At 55.0% G+C, this 26304-nt stretch overlaps 2 protein-coding genes across 2 annotated transcripts; one reads left to right on the top strand and one right to left on the bottom strand.

Moving 5' to 3' along the window:
- Positions 1-7630: 7630 nt before the first annotated feature.
- GRN (granulin precursor) lies at positions 7631-14454 on the top strand. The gene is made up of 13 exons (XM_087826061.1): positions 7631-7706; positions 10178-10322; positions 10443-10568; positions 10683-10767; positions 11483-11595; positions 11694-11829; positions 11951-12045; positions 12276-12399; positions 12680-12777; positions 12868-13113; positions 13356-13589; positions 13678-13908; positions 13998-14454. The coding sequence occupies exons 2-13, from the start codon at positions 10185-10187 to the stop codon at positions 14133-14135; spliced, it is 1764 nt and encodes a 587-aa protein (XP_087682187.1). The 5' UTR covers positions 7631-7706; positions 10178-10184; the 3' UTR covers positions 14136-14454.
- A 127-nt stretch (positions 14455-14581) lies between these two features.
- Positions 14582-24727, bottom strand: FAM171A2 (family with sequence similarity 171 member A2). The gene is made up of 8 exons (XM_087826060.1): positions 24584-24727; positions 21085-21312; positions 20781-20873; positions 17848-18006; positions 17589-17768; positions 17381-17497; positions 17134-17260; positions 14582-16551 (listed from the first exon to the last, which is right to left on the bottom strand). The coding sequence occupies exons 1-8, from the start codon at positions 24699-24701 to the stop codon at positions 15087-15089; spliced, it is 2487 nt and encodes an 828-aa protein (XP_087682186.1). The 5' UTR covers positions 24702-24727; the 3' UTR covers positions 14582-15086.
- Positions 24728-26304: the final 1577 nt, after the last annotated feature.

Below are 26304 nucleotides of genomic sequence, written 5' to 3'. Positions count from 1 at the left end.
TAGGGTCAAAGAACAAGCCAAAGTCACCCAGCTGGTAAGAGGCAGAGCTGGAATTTGAGATGAGCAGGCAATGACAGGGTCCAGCTGCTCAGATCCCAGCCCATTGTCCAGGTTTCCAGGAAAGAGCTGACTCCCGTCCCCTGCCATCTGCCACCTGCCACCTGCCTGTCCCGGAGGCCACTCCGGCTTCCTGGAGACTCACTGGGAAGTTCTTCAGATCACCCACTGCTGTCACAATAGGAAACTGAAACTTTAACCCTGCAAAATGCTGTCTCTCTCCTGTAGGGGGCAGATGCTCCCACATCTGGATGGGAGAAATCAGCCAGACCCATCCTACCCCCGTCCCCCCGAACCTGACCCCGTCCCTGAGGGACCCATCCTCCTGCTGCCACCTCGGCCCTTGTCTGGCTAAGGGAGGGGCCTGGTGGTTCCAGTGTGAGGGAGTCTACGCAGGCGTCTGAAATGGACCAGCTGCCAATTGCCCCCGGTGGCCAGAATTCTGGACATCAGGCCAGCAGAGTGGGACCTAGTGCAGCCACATGGGGGACCCAGGTGGGTTTCTGGGAGGAGGGACATGTACGCCAGGGCTAGGGAGGAGAGGGCAAGGTGGGCCGAGGGGCAGGTGGGCAACATCCCAGGTTAAGGGGTGTGTGGGGGGCGTTGCTGGGAAGGCCCAAGGGAAGGAATCACCACAATGGTGGCAGATTTGTTTTTTTGAGCACTGTAGGGGAGCTCAGAGATGCAATATGTCTCCAGCAGCAAAGGCATCTGGGAAATGTTGGACTCTCTGTTTAACCTTCGGTGGCTGTTTAACTCTCTGTAGGTTCAGGTTTGGCTTAGGACGCAGAAAGCCAGAATGCCTCCCAAAGATAAAGGTCAGGCCCTGGGAAGGAGGTCAGTGATGTGTAGTGTGTGGAAAATTGCCTGAGGCTCTCTGTTAATTTAGACATGCATTGTTCTTTCTGGTGGTCTATGTGATTTCCCACCATATGCTTTTACTATTAACCTCCTATAAGAAAGAGCCCCTGGCCCTGGCTGGTGTGGGTCAGTGGTTAGAGCACTGGCCTGTGCCCTGAAGGGTCCCTGGTTCAATTCCTGGTCAAGGGCACATACCTGGGTTGCAGGTTTGATCCCTAGCTCAGTCAGGGCACGTGGGGGAGGCAACCAAATGATGTGTCTCTCTCACACATCGATGTTTCTCTCTCACTCCTGCTCCCACCCTCCTTCCACTCTCTCTAAAAAAAATTAAAATTCAATGGAAAAAATATCCTAGGGTGAAGATTAACAAAACAGAGAGAGAGAGAGGGAGGGAGAGGGAGAGAGAGAGAGGGAGAGAGAGAGAGAGAGACCCTGTCCTGGGGGGGGTGGATTCATTTCCAGCTGGCCACCACTGGGAGCAAGCAGTTGCTTTACCCAGGTATGTAAGTTCCTTCTATTAAAGCTCTTATGAATTTTTAATAAGGCTACATGTCAGTTCTTTGGAACTGGTCCTGAATTTAGACTTTTGGGGCTTTCCCCTAACAAGTGCGTACTTGTCTCAGGTCCTGTGCAAGGGGCTCCCAGGCATTACCTCATTCTGTGGAGGGGAGGGCCTCGCTGTCAGTGTCCCCCGTGTACAGGTCAGGACAGTGAGGCAGGGAGGTAAGTCAAGTCACACAGCTTGTAAGAGGAAGAGGGACCAAGAGGAGTTTCCTCACCAGCACCAGGTTCCTCGTTGCAAACGAAGGGGTTCAGCTAGACTAGGGGCCCTCAGACCTGCACGTCAGATCCCCTGCGCCTACAGATGCTCCCAGGTGGTTCCAGCCAGCACCTGAGGCTGAGAAGCCTGGGCCAGAGGATTCCCTGAAGGCCCCTCCAGCCAGGGCCTCAGCAGAGCCAGGCGAACCCTTCCCCTCCCAGGCTTCTCCAACCTGCCTTCCCCTTCCCCATATACCCTCCCCTTTCCCTCCACTCCCACCCCGCCTTCCAAACCCGCAGCTGGATTTAAAGATACCCGCATCCAGCCTTACTTGACCTGCAGAGGGCCGTGGCCCTGCCCCCAGGGGTAGGTGGAGTGGCCGCGGCTCTCTGTAGACTCTGAATCTCCCCGCTGGCGGGAGCAGGGCAGTGCTCGCTCAGCCTGGATGGACGCACTGAGGCCAAAGCCCAAAGAATTCTCATCCGCACAGAGGTTTAGAGATGCAAGGGGCGCTCACAGAAGAAACTGTTTAAAGGTTAGAAAGTGGATGTCTAGAGTAGGAAATGAGAGAGGACAGGAGTGCTACTTTATGTTATAATTTGCCTAAAATTTATTTGCATGTCATACTTTGGAAAAATAGTAATTGATTCAAAACAAAACAAAACAAAAACAATAACAAAGAAGGTGGCAAAAATAGTAATTGACTCAAAAACAATAACAAAGAAGGTGGCCTGACCAATGGCACTGGAAAATTTCAGTCTCTGCTGGGACAGGAACCCAGGTCTCCCGACTTTATCTACTATCTCTGTTGCCAAATATCCCTCCACAGCCTCAGGCCCAGACACTGGCCTGTTTCCAACTCCCCTCCCACCGGACAGACTGGAGGGCCTACCCAGCCCCACCGACAGCAGTCTGGTGACTGGTGATGAGGGCAGGCGCCTCAGGAACTGGGGCAACAGTTGCTCAGCCCAAGGTGACTCAGGCAGAAAGGGGAAGGAGTAGGTATATGGGAGGGAGAGGCTGTTTCCATGTCCCCGCTCCAACCTTAGTCTCAGGGCTACCAGATTTAGCAAATAAAAATACCAGATGTCCAGTTAAATTTGAATTTGAGATACACAATGAGTAATTTTTAAGTGTAAGTATGTCTCCAATATCGCATGAGGCATTCTTATACTAAAAAAATTTCTATTCTGAAATTCAAATTTAACTGGCCATCCTATGTTTTATCTGACAACTCATGATCTCAGGGGGAAAAGCCCCCATGCTGAGGCAGTTATAACTCATCTATGGGGGCAGAACAGTAACTCTGAATGAAGAAAACTCTGAAGGACGATTGGCAGAAACAGGGGGAGGCTGAGAGAAGTGGGGGGAGGAAGAGAGAGGGGAGCTCCCCAACCCTTTATCCAGACTACCACCTCTGAAAGCAATGCTGGGGCTTCTCTAGAGGAACCTCTTAGCCAGAGGGACACATCCAGGGGCCTCTCCATGCCAGGCTCCTGAGTGGGACCTCCTGTCACTTGTGGTGCCTCGACCAGCACAGGGCTGGCATCTGAGGTCCAGTCCAGCTGGGGCTGCAGCAAGAATAGAAATGGACCGGGAAGAACATATTTGTAAGTTCTTAAATAGGGGTGAGGGAAAGGCAGACGCCACAAAGGAAAATCTTGATTGCTAGATTTCAGATGACATAATAGTAACCCAGCCATTGACTACAAAAGTTGTCATAAACAAAGATAAAAGGCAAATGACATCTGCAACATATACAATATCCAGAATGCGTAATGAGCTCCCACAGTTCAACAAGAAAAAGACAAACTCTGTAGAAAAATGAACACAGGATGATGAGATCGTTTTCTCTGTCAACTTGGAGGATGCTTTTGGATGAGATTAATATCAACGAATTCTGTCTAAAGCAGATTGCCCACCATAATGTGGTGGGCCATCTCCAATTAGCGGAAGGCCAGGATAGAAAAAAAGGCTGGCCTTTCCAAGCAAGAGGGACGTCTTCAGCTACTGCTTTTGGCACTGGAAAAATCTCACAGCCTATGCTGGGACAGGAACCCAGTTCTCCTGACTTTTCTGCATTTATCTGAAATTTGGACTTTATCTGCACCATCTGCTCGCCTGAATCTCCAGCCTGCTGGTTTACCCTGCAGATTTTGGACTTGCTAACTTCCATAATCATGTGAGTCAATTCCTTTGAGTAAGTCTCTTTCTATGTACAGAGCAATTGATTCTGTTTCTCTGGAGAACCCTGACTAATACAGATAAGAACAGGCAATTCATAGAAGAAATACATAAGCAGAATAAATTACGCACAAATACTCAGCTTCCCTAGAGATCAAGGAGATGCAGATAAAACAACTGGGAAATATCTTCTGTCGTAAGACTGGCAAAAAAAAATTAAACTGGCATATCCAATGTTGGTGAGTATATGGGAAATAAGTTCACCCAAATACCATGACTGTAGTGTAAATTGGAAAAGTTTAAAGGCAATTTGTCATTAACATTTCAAATGTGCAGATCCTTTCCCCAGCAATGTTACATTTAAGAATTTAACCTCACAAATATGCATTGCATAATTATTTTTAACTTTTAAAAATTGGAAACACATAAAAGCTCATTGCATGAGACTGGTTAGTAAACCATGTGACATTTATAGCGTGAAATACTTGGCAACTAGTCAAAAGAAAACTAATAAAGAAACAAATAAATGGAAAGACATACTGTGTTCACAGATAGGGAGACTTAATATTGTTAAGATGGCAAAACATCCCAACTTGATCTACAGATTCAGTGCATTCCTATCAAAATCTCAGCTGTCTTCTTTGCAGAGACTGATCCTAAAATTCACATAGAAATGTGAGGGACTCAGAATAATAATAATAAAAAATCTTGAAAAAGAAGTTGGAGGACTCCCACTTCTCCCAATTTCAAAACTTGCTCCGAAGCTATAGTAATCAAGACAGTGTGGGACTGACACAAGGACAGACACATAGTTTAATGGAATAGAATCAAGAGTCAGAAATAAATCCTCACATTTGCAGTCAATTTATTTTGTCAAAATTAAAAATCACAAGGCCTGGTTAAAGGGGGCTGGAAGGGTTCAGGAATAGGGCAACTCTTTTTGTTACTCTGGAAATTTGGCTTTTTTTTGGCTTCCCTGATGGCAAAATGATTCTCCCTCCTTAAAAGCAAAAGGCAGAGGGAGAGAGATTCCTGAATTGGGGGGTGTAAGGACACTGGAGTGTTTCTTGAGGAACAGGGAGAGGTTCTGCAGTCTTTGGAGGACCTGCACTCTCTCCACAGAAGTGGAGGTTCACTGCATCTGTTTTCACAAGCTGTTAAGTAAGTATATTTTACATTTCTCTGCCATAGTAATCAGAGTGGCTGCCTATGATTCCAATTTTTCTGAATGCTCAGGCTCATACCCTGACTACTATTTACTATCCTTTAAGAGTTATGCCCATATGGCCCATCCAGTCATCCAGAACTGTTTGTCCTACATTCAATGTTCCCAGGATGTTGGGCTTCAGTTTGCTTTTTGCAATTATCCCTACCGAATGCTCTTAATCCTTGCTAAACTCAAAGTGACTGCTTCTAGAAACTCCAACACACACATCCCCTGATCTTTCTATAATCTACTGGTGCTGGGAAATCAGATGACATTTATGTAAAATATATGAAATAAGAGAAAAGAGGCCCTGTGTGAGGAAAACTTTGAGCTCTTTCATGGAAAAGTTTATGATCCTTTAGAGAGGGTTTCTCAGTCTCAGCACTACTGACATTTGGGGCAAAATAATCTTTGTTGGGGGGGGGGCTGTCCTGTGCTTTGTAGGATGTTAAGAGGCATCCCTGGCATCTGCCCACTAGATGCCAATGGCACTTCCCCCCATTTGTGACAACCCAGAATGTCTCTACACACTGCCAAATGTCCCTGGTGGGCAAATCACCCCTTTAAGAATTTTGAGGTACAGTCATCCCTCAGTACCAGCTGGGAAATTGGTTCCAGAATCCCCCACAGATACCAAAATCCATGGATGCTCAAGTCCCTTATATAAAAGGGTGTAGTGTTTGCATTTAGCCTATGCACATCCTCCTGTATACTTTATTATTATTATTTTTAAATATATCTTTATTGATTTCAGAGAGAGGAAAGAAGAGGGAGAGAGAGAGACAGAAACATCAATGATGAGAGAGTCATTGATCGAGCCCGCAACCCGGGCATGTGCCCTGACTGGGAATCGAACCCTGATCGCCTGGATCCTAGTTCGATGCTCAACCGCTGAGCCATGCCCGGCCCAGCCCTCCTGTATACTTTAAATCATCTCTGATTACTTCTCATACCTAATACAATGTAAATGCTATGTAAATAGTTGTTATACTGCGCTGTTTAGGGAATAATAAGAGAAAGAATCTGTACCTGTTCAGCACAGATGCCACCATCATAGGTATAACCACATAGTACATACCAGGAACATTTTTTCAAATATTTTTGATCTGCAGTTGGTTGGACCCATGAAATATGGAACCCATAGATACAGAGGGTAGACTTGTTCCAGTCACTCTAGTTTTTCTTTTTTCTTCTGGTTTTGTGTAGTTGTGATTAATAGGTTCATTTACTGATCTCCCTAATATTTTATTAAAATTATGTATGTGCGTGTGCATGCGCATGCTTTGTCAACAGAGGCATAAGCTGTACCCCCTTGCCTCAGGATACACGGGAAGGTAAATATGCACACATGTCACCAGCGTGCAGAACAGTCCCAGTTCTCAGTAGGAGACTTACCCACTGTCTGGACCCTCACGAGCCCCAGGCTGAGCACCACTGCCACGCAATCCCTCAACCCTGCCACTCCTTCCTTACCCAGGCTTGGATTTGCCCCTACCCCTGCCTCACCCTCAGCTCAAGCTCTTCACTTAGCCTACAGGGCTCTCCATCCCTTCTTCCAAGGCTCAGCAACAAGCTTTCCCTGGGCCTCTCTCTCCTGGTGAGTCTCCCATCACCCGTCTCTGTCCGGGCCAGGCCCTTTGGCACTGAGCAGTCTGGCTCCTATTTTTTGCTAATCTGTTTTGTGCAGTACATTTTCCTCTCCTCACCAGCCACGCCGATTCCTGGAAGGCAGTGCCATCTGAAAGGACAAAGCCATTTCCACTACGACCCCATCCCCTTGCCGGGCCTTGTACCAGGCACCCAGCAGCTCCTCAAGCCCCACTATTCTGAATTTGGCACTCAGTCCTTGCCCAAGTCTGCCCTTTCCATCCGGTTTCCTAATGCTCTTTCCAACCCACCCACCCCCAGTCCAGCCACTTCTCCCACCTGCGTTAAAATCTATTCAGCTCAAAAAAAGTGTCCCCAAGGTGGAATTAACTCTCGTCTTCCCGCCTAGAGCTAATCTACTACCTTTTCCCTACACACATCCGTGCACTTGGCACACGACCATGTACCTTACATTAGATAGAATCGGAGTCCGCCTCCCTCCGACACTCATCCCCGCTGTGAGCACCCTGAGGAGGGGCCTGAGGGCTGTTTATTCTTCCCCTCACAACTCCCTTTCCACCCAAAGTTTAATCAGAGTTTGTTGAATACACTGGAAACAGGATGCACAAGGGTCCCAGATCCAGAAGCGGACATCCTACAAACGCCCTTAAACGCTCACTCTAAGGGGCAACTCCTTCGGCTGTCAGGGTCCCCAGACGGGCGCCGCCCCACCTCGCGCAAACTACCGGACGCCCGCACGAGGCCGAGAGCAAGCCAGGACATCCGTCACGTGATTCTCCAGTCACATGATCCCTGGAAAAGGCGGGGGGAGGAGGAGAGAGGCGGGGAGGGAGGAGAGTGAATTGAGTAGAAAAGCAGCGCAGCATTCCAGGCTGGCCCCGCCTCTACGCCGAGGAGTAGCCAACGGGAGCTGGAGAGCCCGGACGCCTGGCCAATGGAAACCGAGGTGGGCGGGCCATCACGCTGCCAGGCCCGGGTCCCTGAGCCGCCCGGCCGCTGCTCCTCCAGCGAGCGCGGAGCGGGACGCAGGTAAGGAGGTCGGCCGCGCAGAGCTCTCGCTTCCCCTTTCCCAAGGCCCCGGCCACGGGGCCGTGGGGGCTTGAGGATCCTCCGGAGTTTCTTTCGGGAGGCAAGAGAAGACTCGCTTAGAGAATCTTCTTTGGGGGTTTGCGATGCACTTGGAGGGAGCTTTATGAAGGGTGGCAATCTAAGCAGAATGGCAGTGATCCTCATTGGAAGGGACGCTCTGCCTCTACCTTCTAGCGTCCCCGGAAGCTGCGGCCCCTTCCCCCAAGCAGGGACCACTCTGTTTTTGAGTCGGCTCCGCCCCCCGCGCCTGGTGGTGGTGGTGGTGGTGGTGGCGGTGGGTAGTCCCCGCGCGGCTGGGAACGGGAGAGGCGCCCGCCCTGGTCCCCGAGCTCAGAGGGCTGGAAGTGGGACTTGAGACCCTGGTCTCCTCAAAGGACTTGGGAGTGGTTGTGTCTGGCTCTCCCTCGCTTCCTTCCTTGCGCCTTGGGACAAGCTAACTTCCGCTTTTCCCGGCCACATTTTTCCCCCCGGCTTAGGCTCCTCGCAGTTGGGTTGGTTCAAATGCTGGGAATCTCTTGCTCCTGACACTCAGAGTTGGGGGGTGCCACCTAGTGGAAGATGACAGAGCTGGGGGCTTGAATAGGCTCCGGTTCTCCCTCTCTGTTTTGGCAGTGTGGATGGGATGGGGTGAGAGAGGCCGCCACTAAACCCTCCAGGGAGGAATTGGGCTCCCCGCTCTCCCATCCCTGGTCCTGAGGGTGTGTGTCTGCCTGTGTGTTCAGTAGACACATACGCTATACTTCCTAACCTCAGGATACCCAAGAAGGACAACAAACATAAATCAGTAGGGTGTTGAATAGTCTGGCATCTGTACAGTCAGGCCTAAGCCAAGAAGTGGGTGGGGCCAGCTGTAGATCTCTTGCCTGGGAGCTGTGGGTGTGGCGCAGAAAGTACAAGGGGCAGGGGTCCAGGACCACCTTCTTCATCCTAACCTGGCCAGGAGATGGCCTCCTGGGAATGGTCTTTGAGCTGGGGAAGGGGCACCGAAACAAGGAGCAACTTTTGAGGCTCTCGCAATCAGTGGTGGCAATTCTAGGACTAGGACCAGTGCTCTATCCTGGCAGCTTCTGCTCTCCCCATTTCTGTCCTGCCTGGGCCACCTGCCCAGGGGATGCTTTTGTCCCACTTCTCTGCTTGGACCCTAGGCCTCTTCCTTCCTAGGGTTTGTGATCCATTCCCAGGCACTGTCCATGGTGCCACATGTGAAATAAATCCAGGTCCAATAGGCTCTGGAGCCATCAAAGCCTGTCATCTCAATGACTTGATATATAACATGGGCATGTTACTTACCATCTCTGAGTCTGTCTCCTCCTTTGAAAAGTAAAGGTAATAATTACTACTTTGGATGGTGGTTGCAAAGAAGAAAGAAAATAATGGAGAGTGTTTAAACTGGCTCCCAAGAGGCTCAACAAACATTGCTCTTTTTACCCCTCTACCCCGTTAAACTAGTGGGGCTGGCTAAGCTTGGGGGAAAGTTGTTTAGGAAGTGAGAGGCTGCACCCCATCCCACAGACAGAGGCTGGTTCCTTCTGCTGACTCCGGAGCAGCAGCTGGGTGGGCTCTTGTGGTCTCTCTTCATGTGCAGCTGAGTTTCGGCTCCAGGATATTGGGAGAGGCCGGGGTAGGGGGGGTGGTATATTTGAGGAGTCTGAAAGGTCCTGGTGGTGTTGAGGGCCCTTAGAACATAGTGTCTCAAAGGCTGACCCAGTCTGTGCATCCCTTTCCCATGGTGAGGAGGGGACAGTCAGTGAGCAGGCGGTGGCTGGCCTCTGGGGAGGGCAGCCCAGCCTCCACTGGCCACTTCACTTCCCTTTTCTCAAGTTTCTCAACCCCGTGGTTTTCCATGTTGTCATGTGACATACCCTCCCCCACCACAGGCCTTAGCAGGGTGCAGGTGTGAACACAGTATCAGGCAAGGAGGCATCCAGAGGGGCTAGCTGGGGAAGTGAAAGCCTGGCTTTTCTTCAGAGGGGGGATCAGTCCTTGCACCCCAGCATGTCCTCCCGTTGGCTACTGATGCCTCCCCCACACCCCAGAGGGGCCCCTATTCCCACAGATCAGACCCACAAAAGCCACAAGTCTTCCTGACTTACATGACCACATCTCTACACATTTACCCACAGAGACTCAGATGTTAGGCCACATGTTGAAGACACAGATTCACACATACTCATGTCAGCCTTCATGCTCATGGGTGTACACGCACTAGTGCATGTGTGACACACACACAGGACACATGTAGGAAGCTGAATCTCAGGCCCCACATCTTGCTTCCTCCTTGGACAAGGAGTTGTGGGGGAGGCTTAGGTAGTCCCGGGCCTGGACCTGGGACTGGGCCTAGGGGAAGATTGCCCCAGAATCAAGTGGCATGGACTTAAGCTAGTTGCTAAATGTCTCTTGGTATTTTGCAGGTGGACCATGTGGACTCTGGTGAGCTTGGTGGCCTTAGTGACAGGACTGGTGTCTGGAACACTGTGCCCAGATGGTCAGCTCTGCCCTGTGGCTTGCTGCTTGGACCCAGGAGGAGCCAGCTACAGCTGCTGCAATCCTGTTCCGGTGAGTGCTTTCAGCCCAGGCAAGAGCTGGCAGGTGGGATTTCCCAAAAGGTCATCTTGGATGGGCCAGAGGAAGGGGCCAGACTCTGGTCCTTTGGTTTATCTTCTCCTCTCTTCCCAGAACAAACGGCCCACAGCACTTAGCAGGCATCTGGGCAGACCCTGCCGTATCGATGCCCATTGCTCTCCTGGCCACTCCTGCCTCCATAGTGTCTTGGGGACCTCCAGCTGCTGCCCATTCCCAGAGGTGAGGGTACCATTAGCTCAATGGAGGGGCTCAGGTCTGTGTTTACACGTTTCCTGAAGTCTTCCACCCCAGGTAAAAGGGCCTAGTCAATGCAGGTGTCTCTGTGTCCCACAGGCCGTGTCATGCGGGGATGGCCGCCACTGCTGCCCAAGGGGCTTCCACTGCAGTGCTGATGGGCAGTCCTGCTTCCGAAGATCAGGTGCAGTAGGGGTGGAGGTGGAGGGCAGGCAGATGGGTGGCATGTAGAGCTGGAGCACCCAGGAGCCCAGCTGGCTGGGTGACCCTGATTTCTGCTCTTCTGTCCTCATTCATTTGGCATCTGTACTAAGCAACCCTCCTGCTCTGGACAGAGGGGCAGCACTGGGGCTAGGAGGGGAAGGAGAGAATGCAAGACCCCAGGCCTGGGGCCAGACATTGCAGGGGTGGGGAAAGGCCAAATTGTGCTGGTTTAATGCCAACCCAGTCAATGGATGCCCCTGCCCTGTTCCATATTGCTGAGCCAAGGCCTGGCTTGTGGGAGAGTGGTTTAAGAGTGCCTGGGGCCCTTGGCTGGGTGGCTCAGTTGGTTGGAGCATTGTCCCAAACACCAAAAGGTTGCAGGTTTGATTCCAGGTCAGGGCACATACCTAGGTTGGGGGTTTGATACTCAGTGGGGCCATGTATGGGAGGCAACCGATCAATGTTTCTCTCTCACATCAGTGTTTCTCTCTCCCTCCTCTTCTTTCTAAAATCAGTAAAACATATCCTCCAGTGAGGATTAAAAAAGAGTACCTAGGAGAATACTGAGTTCTCATGCCAGCTCCCCAATCCCCTGTAGCTGGGTCTGCAGGCCCTGTGCCAGCAGCTTCTTGAGTGATGGGGGTAATGACCTTCACTGACTGGGTTGGTGGAATCCTGGGTCATCTTATCCACAGATATCAACCCCTTGGGTGCCGTCCAGTGCCCCAACAGCCAGTTCGAGTGCCCCAACTCCTCCACATGCTGCACTATGCTTGATGGCTCCTGGGGATGCTGCCCCATGCCCCAGGTACAGGTTTGGGAAGATAGGGGTGGGTGGGGGTGACAGCAGGGGTAGAGTGAGGGGCTGGAGGGGGCAAAGACAGAATCAGGACCATCTCCCCTCAGGCTTCTTGCTGCAAAGACAAGGTGCACTGCTGCCCCCATGGTACCTCCTGTGACCTGGCTCATTCCCGTTGCCTCACAGCCGTGGGCACCCACCCCCTGGCAAAGAAGATCCCCGCACAAAGGACTAATAGAACAGGTGAGGAGATGGGACAGCATCAGGTTGGGGGTTGGAAGTGAGGAGCGACCTTACCTGGCTTCTAGCTGGGGAAAAGTTCCCCTCTACCCTGGCTGCCCCTTACACCTTTTTCCCCTTCTAGGGATCATGTGCCCAGATGGACAGTCCCAGTGCCCTGATGGTTCTACCTGCTGTGAACTTCCTAATGGGAAGTATGGCTGCTGCCCAATGCCTAATGTGAGTGAGGGGCTATAACCAGTTGGCTTATGTGCCCACAGCCACCTAGCCTGGACACCTACCTTTCAGAGGCTCCTGGGGAGTGAGGCTGACAGGTTGCTGGGAGCCTGGCTGCTCAGGACTTATGCCACCCCCTAGTGGGGGATTGGGGCAGTGCCAACTGTCAGCCTGACTTCCTTGTGCTGGGTTAAGACTGGAAGTCACAAAGACCCACCCCTGCCTTCACCTAGGCCATCTGCTGCTCCGACCACCTGCACTGCTGTCCCCAGGACACTGTGTGCGACCTGGCCCGGCTTAAGTGCCTTTCCAAGGAGAACGCTACGCACCTCTTCACCAAGCTGCCAGCACACACAGGTACCAGAAGCAGGCCACAGCCTATTCCACCTCCTCCATGAGGAGGAGCTCTCCACCAGGCTGTTCCAGGAACAGATATGGGGGCAGGGGACTGATGGCTGCATGGAGGGGCCAGGGCAGGTACAGCCCCCTTTTCTCCACATTGGGCCTCACCGTAGGATCTCTGCCAGGGGTGGCCTTCCATGCTCAACATTTGGTTCCAACTATGGAGCCCGCAAAGGGTAGATACCCCAGAGGGTCCCCAGTGCCATTGCTCACCTGTCCTCCTTGCCCAACTCAGTGCAGGAGGTAAAGTGCGACATGGAAGTGAGCTGCCCAGATGACTATACCTGCTGCCGCCTACAATCAGGGGCCTGGGGCTGCTGCCCTTTTGTTCAGGTACCCAGGAGTGGTGGGTGGTCTGGGCTGAGCAGAGGGTGGCAGCCAGCTATGCCCCTGTGCCTACTGTACCCTCTCTATCCATCCTAGGCTGTGTGCTGTGAAGACCACATACACTGCTGCCCGGCTGGGTTTAAGTGTAACACAGAAAAGGGTACCTGTGAACAGGAAGGCCACCAGCTGTCCTGGATGGAGCAGGCCCCAGCCCGCTCCAGCCTACCAGACCCCCAAGCCATGAAGAGGGATGTCCCCTGTGATAATGTCACCAGCTGCCCCCCCTCCAATACCTGCTGTCGACTCATGTCTGGAGAGTGGGGCTGCTGTCCTGTCCCAGAGGTGCATGGCTAGTGGGGTAACATTGGGGGGACAGTGTCTTTGGCTGGGCAGGTGGCTCAACTCCTGTTACCTTGCTCCTCTGCTCTCTGCCTAGCCCACAGTGATACACCAGCTCTCAGATTTCATTCCTAGCTGGAGGAACTGAGCAGGAGAGGCAGAGTGGGGTAGGGGCTCAGTGTTTCATCCCATATAGTATAGATTCCTAGACCACTCTTTCTGCCCCCTCCTCCTGCACCCACCAGGCTGTCTGCTGCTTGGATCACCAGCACTGCTGCCCTCAGGGCTACACGTGCTTGGCTGAGGGGCAGTGTCAGAGGGGCAACAAGATTGTGGCTGGACTGGAGAAGATGCCTGCCCACCAGGCTTCCTTGTCCCAACCCAAAGACGTGGGCTGTGATCAGCACACCAGCTGCCCAGTGGGCCAGACCTGCTGCCCAAGCCTGAATAAGGGCTGGGCCTGTTGCCAGTTGCCCCACGTGAGTACCCACCTGCCTACCACTGGAGTGGGGAGCTGAGTCCTGGGAGTGAGAGGGACAAGAGCATAATGCCAGTCTGTCCCCCTAGGCCGTGTGCTGTGAGGACCACGAGCATTGCTGCCCCACTGGGTACTCCTGCAATGTGAAGGCCCGAACCTGTGAGAAGGAGGTGGATTCTGCCCACCCTGCTGCCCACCTGACCGTTGGCCCTAATGTGGGTGTGGGGGCTGTGGAATGTGGAGGGGGGCACTTCTGCCATGATAACCAGACCTGCTGCCGAGATAGCCGTGGGAACTGGGCCTGCTGTCCCTATCGCCAGGTCAGTGCCACCCCCCTTCCCCGGAGCTGGGTGTGTGCCTGGCTAGGTCCTCTTTTGTCTAACTCTCATACCCTCCTCTGACCGTCCAGGGCATCTGTTGTGCAGACCAGCGTCACTGCTGTCCTGCTGGCTTCCACTGTGGGGCCAAAGGCACCAAGTGTTTACGCCGGGAGACCCTGCGCTGGGACACTCCTTTGAGGGTCCCAGTCCCAAGACAGCTGCTGTGAGGAGGGATTGAGGACCAAAGACACATCATAGCCCTCAGTACCCTGCTCAGAGGGTGCCCACTGCTCAGGCCTCCCCATCACCTCTCCCCCACCAAATTCTCCTGGGTCCCCCATTCTGAGTCCCCCCCATCACTGAGGTGAGGTCTCAGTCTAAGGCCTTCCCTATTAGATGGGGAGCTGTGGCAAAAGCCATTTTACAAGCTGTCATCCCCTCCTCCAATTTCTGTGGACCCTGTGGCCAGGTGCTCTTCCCTATCCACAGGTGTGTGTATGTGTGTGTGTATGTATGTGTTTCAATAAAGTTTGTACACTTTCTTAATAGAGTCTGATTTGGCCACCCTGCCTGCCCTCCACAGCGGACCCTTGAGCAGACGCCCCCATCCAGCACCCACATTCCCTCAACCCCACAGACACACACAGTTAATCTCACCAGTTTTATATTTGCTGTTGCCCACAGTGATCCCATCACATTATCCCCTGTTCCCCAGAGACTCCCCAGCCACTAGCCCTGTGACTTAGTAGCCCAGAGGTGGGCTAGTCAGCAAGCAGCACCCCTCCCTTCCCAGGGGTCCACAGAGAATGCCCCTCCCTTCCCAGCCCTCATAGGAGCAGCTGAGGCCTGGTTGCCCCTCCTGCTTTCCCACAATAGAACTTTCTATATACAGCCACGTTTATACAGGCACTGCTTCCCCCCACCCAGCCCTCCTCCCCAGCACCTCCCAATAGGGGTCTGGACCCCTCCCGCCACCTTCTTGGAGACAGACATAGGGTCCCTCCCAAGACATTACCCAGCATATACTACTGGACAGCTCCGCAGGCCCCTGGGTACTTTTCAAAGCCCAGTGCTAAGAGCAAGTGCCCCTGCAACCCCTGGGGCGCGCACCCTGGGAACGGGCCCAGGCGGACAGGGTGGAGCCCGACCCGGAGGCTGCGCCAGGCCGGGAGGGGGTGCTATTTGACGTTGAACACCATCAGCGGCCGCTCCTCTCGCCGCTGCCAAGGGCTCTTCTTGTCGCCCGCCTCGTCGCCCACCTCCGCCCCCAGCTCGTCTTCCGGACTGGTGAGCGAGTCGCGCCGTAGCTCGCTGGCGCTGCTGCGGGAACTGTCCCCGCGGCTGCGGCCCCGACCCCGGGGTACCGTGGCCGCTCGGCCCTCCGGCGCTGCCACCTCGTCCAGCAGCGGTGTCAGCGAGTTGTCCTCCGGGGAGCAGAGGCCCGTGCGGCTCTCGCTACTGCTGGGCTCCGTGTCCTCGCTGAGCGCCAGGCGCGGGGGTGCGGGTGGGGGCGGTGGGGGTGGGACGGCCGTCGGGGCGCGCTCTCGCTCCTCGCGCAGGGGCCGCCGACGGGCAGGCCGCGCCTCGTGCACGTCGACGCCCGAGTCCAGGCTGGCATCGGTGCTCCGGCCGCCACCCGCCTGCAGGTCGATGTAGGAGTGGCGCACCTGCGAGTTGGAGCGCCCGTCGAGGGACACAAACCAGGCGCGTGGGTGCGGCTTCACGCCCAGTTCGAGGAGCTTCTTCTCGGTCAGCGCCTGCAGCTCCCCGTTGAGCTGTGCCATGGTTGACTCGTTGAACAGCACGGGGATGGTGACCGAGCCGCTGACCGGCGCCGAGCGCCCGCCCCCCCAGCCCTCGCTGCCGCCACCCCCGCTGCCCTCGGCTCCCGCGCCGGAGTGGCCCTGCATCAGCGGGCGCTGGGGGTCGGGCTGGGGAAAAGGGCGCGCTGGGCCGGGGGCCGTGCCCTCGGGAGGGATGGGCTCGTCGCCCGCCCCCGCGGCTCCGCCCTCGCCGCCCAGGCGCACGTAGTGCGCAGGGATCACCAGGGTGGGCATGACGTTGCGGTAGACACTGTCCTTAAGGTGGTCGATGGAGCCGCAGAAGATGAGCTGCCCAGCCTGGCTGAGCGACGGCGGCCGCGCCAGCTGGTCCACCGACTGCGACAGCAGGAAGTCGGGGGTCTTGCTCTCGGCCGCCCCCTTGTGGCCCAGGTAGTGCTCGAAGGGTGGCGGAGGCGAGGGCGGCTCTGGCAGGAAGGCCGTGGCCCCAGAGGGCCCCCGCCGGTACTCCTCTAGGCCTGGCTCCAGCCCGCCAGGACCCTCGATGGAACGGGCGCCCTTCAGCCCGGCGACCTCGGCCCCGCGGGCACCTGCAGGCTCGGCGGCCGGGCGGCAGGCAGAGCGCGGCTTGGCGCGGAAGAAGTCATCCCTGGCGGCCGCCAAGTCGCGGGAGCTGGAAAAGGCGGAGTGGAGGGGGCCTGGAGGTGGAGCCTCGGGGTCCCCCGACGGGGCAGGCTCTAGTGATCCTCCACAGATGAGGTGGAGCTGGGACATCGAGGTGGCCTGGTCTCGCTTGTTGCCGTCAGAGGGCCCGGAGAGCTGCAGCTTGCGGTGCTGTTGCCTAGGCTTCAGGCAGCGCCTCCTGGAGAGAAGGCAGAGGGGGACCCTTAGGAAAGAGTAAGGCCAGAGCAGCTCCCTAACGCCCACAGCTGCAAGATCAGGGGCTGATATAATTGAAGGGGTCGGGACAATGCCTGGGACTAAACAAAGAAACAAAAACTCCCGGGAGAAGTTTGTGGAAAGAGGGGAGAAGTTTGTGGAAAGAGCTTGCATGTCTGTGGGAGGTCCAGGTAGCAGCTGTGCCCATTTGGGTCCCTCCCGGGTAAGTTGCATTTCTGCTCATGAAGGAGGTGCAGTGAGAACCTAGGAGGAGCGCCTAAGCCGGAGGTCCCAGGGAAGTGAGAGCTGGGCTGGTAGGAGCAACGTCAGGTAGTCTCTAGAGGGTCCTGGCCTACAGGTCCTGCCTCCTCTCTCCCACTTCTCTCAAGCCACCAGCCTTTCAGCCTTTGCATATGCATATGCCCTGCTTTCCAGTCAGCGTCTTTGAAGATCAGACTGTGCTTTTATGCATTTGGGGGGCCTGAGCGCCCAACACAAGGGCAGGCCTAGAGCAGGCCTCCTTCTGCATGGGATGAGAGAAGAGGGGGGTCTGGGTGTCACTCACCGGCAATAGTAGATGAGCAGGCACAGCAGAATGAGCACCAGCAGGGCCAGGGCTGCCAGGATGGTGAGCAGGAAGATGGTATGGTAGGTGCCAATGTCCTGGATGCCTGATGTGATGGTGACCAGCCCTGTGCCAGGCAAGGGCTTAGCGTTCCAGGTGTGGATGCCCTTCCTGCCTTTTAAGAGGAGTCCACTCTCCCAGCCTCCCCTTCCCCCACTGCCCCCTGTCCTCCCCACCACACTCTCACCAGCTGTGGGGGAGGCCATGGCAGCGGCCCAGTACCCCAGCTGAGGGGAGACGAAGGTCCAGTAGAGCTGCCGGCCTTCCTTACGAATCACACCGGTGCCATTGCGTACCCACAACCCTGGGAGAGGCAGGGATTGCATCAGACTCAGTGTCCTCCCATCTAAGACTATTCCCAAACTCCAGCTCCGGCAACCCCCTGAAGCACTCACCGCTCTTGGGGTCAAACCTCCAGGCTGGAATGCTGGTGCCCACAGCAAGGGCTCGAGGCTCTGAGGGCACAGGCAGAGACAGGTGAATGGGGCCTGACAGCGGCACTTCTGTCCCATTGCCTGTCAGCAGGTGAACACTCACGGCGGCCAGGGGCAGCAGCTCCAGCCAGGAGCCATTGCCTGGGGGAAGGTAACACAGGGCTGAGGGCTAAACCCTTGAGGTGGGGGACCTCCCTTCCATGCCTGGCACCCAGCATACCTGAGCTGGAGGCCTCAGTGCCCAGGAAGGCAGGGAAAGCCCGCATTTCCTGCTGGGTGCTGGCAGGTGTGAGTGAGGCCCAGAGCTGGCTGTAAGTGGAGCTGACAGGCAGGCGGGCAGCCCGCCGCTGGAACTGCACCCAGGGCTGGGAGCGGGCACCTGGATGGAGAGAGGAGGGGCTGCAGTGGCATGGCCAGGGACAAGACTGCCTAGGGACCAGAGCAGAAAGCAAGTATCTAAGGAGAGGTGGGGCCAGTGGGTCAGGCCACTTGGGAGAGAACTGGGGAGCCATAGAATGTTAATTTGGAAGCCACATGGACCAGAAATCTAGTCCTGGCTGTGTGACCCTGAGCAAGTTACTTGCTCTCTGAAAGTTTCCTTATTAACCTATAAAGTGATGACATTCACCTGGCTGGAGTGGCTCAGTGGTTGAGCTTTGACCTATGATCCAGGAGATCACAGTTCGATTCCCGGTCAGGGCACATGCCTGGGTTGCAGGCTCAATCCCCAGCGGGGGGCGTGCAGGAGGCAGCCAATCAATGAGCCGATCTCTCATCACTGATATTTCTCTCTCTCTCTCTCTCTCTCTCTCTCCTTTGTCTCTCTGAAATCAATAAAAATATATTTTTTTTAAATAAAAAAAGTGATGAGGTTCATATCCTCAGTTAGTCTCCAGTGTGGCAGGCACTGTGTTAGATGCTGGGGATACAAAAATGAGTAAGACGCAAGTCACAGTTCCCTGCCTTCAAGTTCAGTCCAGTGTGGCGAGGTCTGTTAGGGAACCCATAGAACTTTCTGCTCTGATGGATGGAAATGTTCTGTATCTATGGTGCCCATTATAGCACCCACCAGACACACATGGCTAATAAGCACTTGAAAGATGGCTAGTGTACTGTGACTGAGAACTGGATTTATTTCTAATTTTTAAAATTTTAATTTTTTAAAAATTTGTTTAAATTTAAATCGCTACATGTGGCTAGTGGCTACTGCATTAGACAGCTCAGGCTTTGTGTGCACTTTGTGTGTTGTCTGCCTAGCTTGAGGTTGTGAGGATGAAAACAGAATTCTGATGCAACATTGAAATAGCTAACATTTGTTAAGCTTTGATATGCTGGGTAATTTTCTAGGTAGGTTACCTATATTAAAACCCCTGTAATCAGCCTTGACCAGCATGGTTCAGTGGTTAGAGTATTGGCTCATCCACTGAAGGGTCATTGGTTCAATTCCTGGTCAAGGGCACGTACCTGGGTTGCAAGTTCCCCTCCCCGACTGGGGTGCATGTGGGAGGCAACCAATTGGTGTGGCTCTCTCACACAGATGTTTCTCCCCCCTTTCCACTCTCTCTAGAATCAATGGGGAGAAATATCCTCAGGTAAGAATTAACAACAAAAATACCCTGTAATTAGCACAACAGCCCCTGACATAGGTACCTTTATCATCAACCCCATTTTGTAGGTGCAGAAATGGAGACGGGAGATCAATAACTTGCCCAAGATCACAATCCTGGAGCCCGGCTGAAGCCCATGCAGTCTGGGGACAGAACGTGTCCACCATTCCATCCTGCCTCACCATTACACTAGAGGGATGTAGGGTGCAAGGGGAGTTTGGCTCGCCCAGCTCGCGAGGCCCTGTGGCGCCTCGTAGGATAAAACAGCCAGGAAAGAAAGTGGAGAGGGACTTCCAGGAGGACTGCCAGGAGAAAGGCCCAGTGACACTAGGCAGCATGCTGGGCAGGGGCCTCCAGGTGACCAGAGCAGGTGTGTGCGGCAGTGGCAGGTCAGGTCCCAGAGGGCATATGAAGAAGTCTAGGTTTTATACTAAAGTAGTGGGAGCTGTGGAGGCTTTAAGCTAGGGGGCTATGAAGGGTTCCTTTGGCATTTTAGAAACCTCCAAAGAAATTTTAGAAGCTTTTGTTTCAGGATCAGAGACATGATGGTGAGCAAATGAATGATTTGGGATAAGGGCTCGAGCTAAGCATATAAATTGAGGGGGTTCTCCCGCTCCAAAACCCACTGTGGCTCCCTAGTACTAGCTAGATGGAGTTGCCCTTCTTCCAGGCTTCATCAACCAGGCTGTACCAGGCGCCCCTCCTGCATAGCCAGACCGGAGCATCCCGTTCTGCCCCTACCTCTGGAAGATTGCCCCAGGCCTTCCTCTCTAGTGAAGGGACCCTTGCCCCCTCCTCAACTCCCAAGTCCATGCAGTCCCACAGCTCCCTTCACCAAATTCTCTCATCCTGCAACACTCACAGGTTAGGGTTTCCTCAATATTGAATGCAGCTGCCCTCTACTCCACCGCCTCTCCTGCTCTGTAATTATTTCAAGGTTTGCGATGACCTGTTTGTGTGTCTTCCTACTCGCCTGTGAACTCTACAAGGCAGGGAGTGGGTCTGTTCTTCATCACGTTGTTCCCAGCACCAGACACAGTGCCCAGCACAGCCTAGGTGCCGCAGTCAGTCTTAGTTGATTTGAGACTGAAAGCTCGTGGTACCCCAAGGCCACTGCAGGATCGCTCCAGGCCTTGCACTCCATTGGTGTTCAATACCTTGGAATGATGCTCTCATGGTCTTCTAACATGGCCAAGCACCCAGTAGGTGTGCAAAAAGGATGTGGAGGCCCACTGACGATAAAGGGGGCAGGGAGTGGAATTCTAATGGTAGGAGTAGAGGGAGAATAGAAACCACGAGAAGCCCCAATAACAAAAAACATTTATTGACCACTTTCTGTGCTATTTTGCATGCTTGATAATATTTGATCCTTACCTCAATTTGATGACATAGATTCTATCATCATCACATCTTATAGATGAACAAACTGAGGCTCAGAGGGTTAAGTGACTTGCTCAGGTGCACCCAGCTAGTATGAAAGAGCAGAGCTCTCTATATCCAGGTCAGGGCAGGAAGAGGAGCTTGGGGTGGGCAGGGGGAGCCTTACCAGGAGAACCCAAGAGGATGTGCACCAGGTCCTCATAGAGGATGAGGGTGGCCGGCCTCTCGGGGAGCAGGTAGAGGCTGACTGACGCATACACTGCGGGAGGAGTGGCCTGTCAGTCCAGGGGAACCCCCAGGGGGGATTCCCTCTATCAGAATCCTAGTGACTCTACCCCAGCCCCCCAGCCCCCTCTGCATACCCCAGCCCAGGCAGCAGCTGCTGGAAAGCCTCCCCCCCCCAGGACTATTTTGGGAAGGGGTTGAGGGGGTCAGCTGCTGTCCCCCCCTCCACCTGCCCCTGCACTCACAGGGCAGCTTGTCAACACGCCAGGGCACGGAGTTGGTGAGGAAGCCAGGGCGGGCAGCAGTGACCAGCACCCAGGTGCCCAAGCGGTAACTGAGGGGCAGTGTGGCCACACCCTCTGAGTCCGTGGTGCCCGCGGCCAGCAGCATACGGTTCCCAAACACATCCACTGAGGCCTGGGCCAAAGGCACCAGCTCCCCGCTCACATACACCTGAACCTTGATCAGGATCTCTGTGGACAAGATGAGGTGAGGAGAGTAAGGAGGAGAGAGAGGAGGAAGAGAACGCTACGGGGAGGCCAAGATCAGAGGAGGGGGCTGTAGCTTTGGGGCCAAGACTAGACAAGATATAAAAGCCAGCATTTACAGAGCCCTCAATTAAACTTCACATCAGCCTGTGAGGTAGGGGGTACTGCTTCATCAAGTCTAACATGCGCACTTTTACACATTTTAACATTTCTGAACTCAGGCTATTGCCTATGGTTGGTGATGTCATAATTATAATCGGCAGCATTTTTTTCCTTCTCACTGGTACATGAAATAATGGTGTATCTTCCAGTCAATGATGTATTAGACCTGATAAAACATGCTCTTAGCCCATTTTACTGATACACTGAGGCTCAAAGAATTTATATACTTGTACTACAGTTAAGTGGGAGATCTAGGATCCAAACCTGGGAATTGACCTCTAGACCTAAATTCTTAACCACTGGACCCTATGGGGCTGGTGTCAGGGAGAGGAGAGGAAAGGGAGGGTTGAGAAAGAACGAATAAATGGAGAACCAGGGGCTGCAAGTAGAGAGGAGAGAGGCCAGGATTCAGCCATTTGGAAGAAGGATGGGGCGCTGGGTCAGAGTTTGGGTTCTCAGGAAGAAACTAAGAAGGGGACACTAGGGAATTGGTCATTCACATCATTCATCTTCCCAGAACTCTTTGCACAAACCTGTTTCTCTTCAGATTTAGGGACTCATCCCAACCCTGAAACCCAAACAAGTACCTCCTGACCCCTCCTCCTCAGTGTACTGCTGGGGGGACCCCTCCCAGCTGGTCAGCTAAAGTCAGTCACCACAGTAATGCCCTCATTCCTCCCAGAAGATGGGCAGGGAGCTGGGGCCCTGGCAAAGGGAAAGAGACTGGAGGAGGGGAGAGACCCAGGCCCAAGGGAAACTGGTGTGGAGGGGGCTGAGAAGGGGAGTCCAAGTCCTTTGCTTTCCAGCCAACTCTGCCCCTAGCCCATGGATGGTCTGTCTAGCAGGTATCCTGATCTCAAGAGGTGATGGGGGGGCATACCTAGAGTTTTTCTCACGGATTTCCCAGGCAGCCTCTCTGATTCAGAGCAGCATCTACCCCTTTCCACTCAGTGCAGCCACTCCCTCAAGAGCATGTCTCATTCCTACTTTGCTGCTAATAACGGGAGGAAGTGTCATGCTTGGAAAGGTACAGAGACCTAAGTGCAAGCCCCAGGAGGCAGGTGGGGGGTGGGCTGAGTGCAGGACACAAAACTAGGAGAGTCCAGGTACAGAGGGAAGAGCCAGGAGCTGAGGGAGCTGAGCTCTGCAGGGCACGGGAAGGTCAGGATGCCTCAACAGTGACAGGTGTCTTATCTCAGGCTTCCAACCCCAAGGCCAGTGCCACGCCTGCCCCTGGCATCTCATCCAGCTGCTCCTGAACCCACTACTCTGTCCCCTCCCAGGCCAAAGCCCAATTCTGCAGGGTGGGTGCACACACTCGACCCTTTCCTGCTTTTTGGTTCTCCTGGGAACTGGCAGCCTCCCCTCCACCCCGTAGTAGGAATTCTGAGAAGCTAGAGGGGCCTGGCTATTTCCTACCCCCACCCCAGGCTGGGAGCAGCTGGATGGAACAGCTGGGAAGAGGAAACCCAGGAGTATGGACTATGGTCATCTGACGGAATGCCTTGGGTTCAAAACAGGGGTTCCTCAGAAAAGGGGAGAGCTCAGGGAACAAAACACGGGTGTGCAGGTAAGGTCTGAAGGAGGCAAAAGCGCCAAACTAGGGGATGAGGGGGCAGGTGCCTAGTAGATTTCCTTCCCCCTTCCCCTCAACTGGGCTTCCAGCCAGCAGCCTGGGAGAGCCCTGATCCTGGCTCTATTCCAGCCAATTCCCTGGGCCCCCTCCCCTGGAGTGCAGGACTTGAGAAAGGCTTTCTGAGAAACTAGGGCCCATTCCTAGCCACCAAAGCTCCTCTGGTCCCCCCCAGAACGCAGGGAAGACTAAGGCCAGAGGAGAACCTTTCCCATTCCTCAAAGCCTGACGTTCCACACAGCATCCGCTTCTCCTGGCTTCAGCCCTGCCTCATTCCAGGAGGAAATCCGACCGCCTCCCTTCATCCGGACCCCACTTCCCTCATGGAGATTCCCCCACCCTGCTTTTCCTGCCAGCTCCTTAGTGGGGAGGTGAGGAGTGGAGAGCACCAGTTCAGGTTCAGGCAGGGATGGGGCCCAGAGGCAGGAGAGGGGAGAGCAGTAGCTGGGTGGTGGGGCGGGAGGCTAGGAGGGGGGTTCAGGGCTGGAGTGGGTGGAGTACCTTGAGAACCTAAGCTAGTGAGGGAGTCACGGTCTAGCTCTCCCACCAGCTCCCGCTGCAGGAGCCACCCCGCCCCCACCTCACACACCCACCTGGGCCGAGTGAGGCGCTGGGAGGGTCTCCTCCACTGCGATGGAGAGGTGAGATGAGGAGGGGGTGATCTGGGAGCAGACTGGGGACAGGAGTGGCCCGAGGTCTGCTGGACGGGACCCAGGCACCTGCCCTCCCAACTGGCACTGCCCATAGCTAGCCAGCTCAGCATGGCTCCGCCACCACAGCCCTGCCATGCGCTTTGAGCTAGAAATCACAACGTACCCCTTTTTTTCAGAGCCCTCCCAACTGCAGCCCCTTCTCCTTCACGGGATGAGCAGCGTCTCTTTGGTGCACCCCAAAATCTAAACCTGGGGGGGCGGTTGGGGGCTATCAGGCTCCAAGGCGGAGAACCCCATTCGAACAGTCAATCCGCTCGAAGCCTCCCCCACTCCCCTCTCTCCCCTCCCCCAGTCAAACCCGGCTCTAGGCGCCCAGCCCCCGTCCGGGCCCAGGCTGGCAGCAGACGCCTGAGCCCCCACCCAGCCGGGTCTGGAGCAAGGAGCCCGCAGGGGGCTGCGGAGCGGGCGCCCGCCCGAGCCCGCCCCTGGGCGGGTGTCTTCGGTAGACAATGGGTCAGGCAGCGGCGCCTCGCGGACCAGGAGGGAGAAAAACAAGGCAGGAGAGGGCGGCGGCACAGAGCCTGGGGACCCCAGCCCTCCCCATTGTGTCTCCCCGAGACCCCCTCCCCGGAGGTCCTCCTCTCCCCCATAAGCTCCGAACCCAGGTCGCCCATCTACCCCACCCAAATCCAGGGGATAGGATAGCCCCCAATTCACCAGCGCCGCCAAGAGGGGGCTGGCGGGCGGGGGCCCGATAGGGGTGGGGGGCGCAGGCTGGCGATCGCTGCCCCTCCGGGCCGAGACTCACCCTGCGGGCTGGGGGGCTCCGGCGGCGATTTGCCGGGAGCCCGGGAGGCGCCGCCGAGCAGCAGCCCCAGCAGCGGTAGCAGCCGCGCGAGGACGCTGGGGCCACTGGGCGGCGGCATCGCGGGGCTCGGCCCGGCCCTAGCGGCCCATGGCTCCCGCCCGGCCCCGCTCGGCCGGCCCCGCTCAGCCCCAGCTCTGCGCTGCTCGGGCTCCCGCTCTGGCTGCGGCGGCCGCTCAGCGCGATTGTCTCCGCCCGGAGCCGCCGCCAGCGCCCCCTGCAGGCGGCGCCCCATCCCGCGGGTACCGCCCCCTCACCCGCCAGCTCCGCCCGCCGCGCGCCGCAGGGGCCAGAGCTCAGCCCACCCGCAGCCAGCAGCCTGCGCTTCAGACCCAGAGCTGCAGGGGAGTGTAGCGAACGGGGCCCAATCGCCAGGGGGCTTGGAGTTCCAGAGTCCCCGAAATGGGGGGGGGGGATGGCTCTTGCTTGCAACACACTCAAATAGGTGAGTCGTCATGAGCGTCTTCAAAAAGTGTAAGAACTGCCCTGCTTTACCGCTCCCTTTTCTCCGCACAAACATTCGCTCAGCGCTGGGGAGGTAGGGCGCAGGCCCGGGAATCAGTCCCGGTTCTTATCTAGCCTCTCATTAAGCCTCGAGCAAGTTACTTAGCCTACCTTTAAAGTGAGAATAGTAATCTCTACCTCGTGGATGTGTTGTAAAGATTAAATGAGATGATGTAAAAGGTCTAGCACTTGCCTGACCAGGTGCTATTGTTGGCCCAGGTAATAAGATCTATTGATGGGCTATCTTAATGGTTAGGAAGTTCTAGAGGTGGAAACGGCCTGTCTCTCTCACTGAGAATCACGGGTTGGTCTTCCTGGTTCTGGTTCATGAATGACAATCTGAGTCTTTTCCTTCTTCCTCAGAGATTGAACCCCACCATTAAAGATAGCTACTGGACTGTCCTCTAGCCCCAGCCAAGCTCTTTCCTTTCAGTTTCTGGTTGTCATCCTCGCTCAGTTTCTGGGTGGCCAAATCCTCTTCTAATCTGGTATCCCCTTCCTGGTTCTCTCTGGCTTGTGACCTTTTCTTTCTCAAAATGTGGTGCCCTGGAGAGGATTGGATACCTAGGGCAAGGAACCCAGGAATGCAGGCTTCTCTTCTGGTGCTTCTCTGCTGGCTAGACCTTCTGATTAAGGGGACCTTGTTTTGAGATTGTGGACAAAGCCACCAAATTTTCTTTCCCTTCCCTTCCCTTCCCTTCCCTTCCCTTCCCTTCCCTTCCCTTCCCTTCCCTTCCCTTCCCTTCCCTTCCCTTCCCTTCCCTTCCCTTCCCTTCCCTTCCCTTCCCTTCCCTTCCCTTCCCTTCCCTTCCCTCCCCTCCCCTCCCCTCCCCTCCCCTCCCCTCCCCTCCCCTCCCCTCCCCTCCCCTCCCCTCCCCTCCCCTCCCCTCCCCTCCCCTCCCCTCCCCTCCCCTCCCCTCCCCTCCCTCCCCTTCTCCCTCATAAATTTCCATCTAACCAGATTTCCCAGTCCTGTTCTTATGTAACCAAATTTTTGGAAACTCAGCACATGATTTAGCACCCCTCCCTGGTGAATTTCATCTTTGGTTACAACCCAACTTTACAATCTGTCAAGGCTGCCTGAATCTGCTTCAGTCACCCGTTGTATTGGAGCTCCCTCTCAGCCAGCAGCCATCTGCATGGTGAAGGGACTTGTGGCA

Source organism: Miniopterus natalensis, chromosome 17, assembly GCF_054644295.1.
Source record: "Miniopterus natalensis isolate mMinNat1 chromosome 17, mMinNat1.hap1, whole genome shotgun sequence".
Taxonomy (NCBI): domain Eukaryota; kingdom Metazoa; phylum Chordata; class Mammalia; order Chiroptera; family Miniopteridae; genus Miniopterus; species Miniopterus natalensis.
This window is presented reverse-complemented; position numbering and strand designations above follow the sequence as displayed.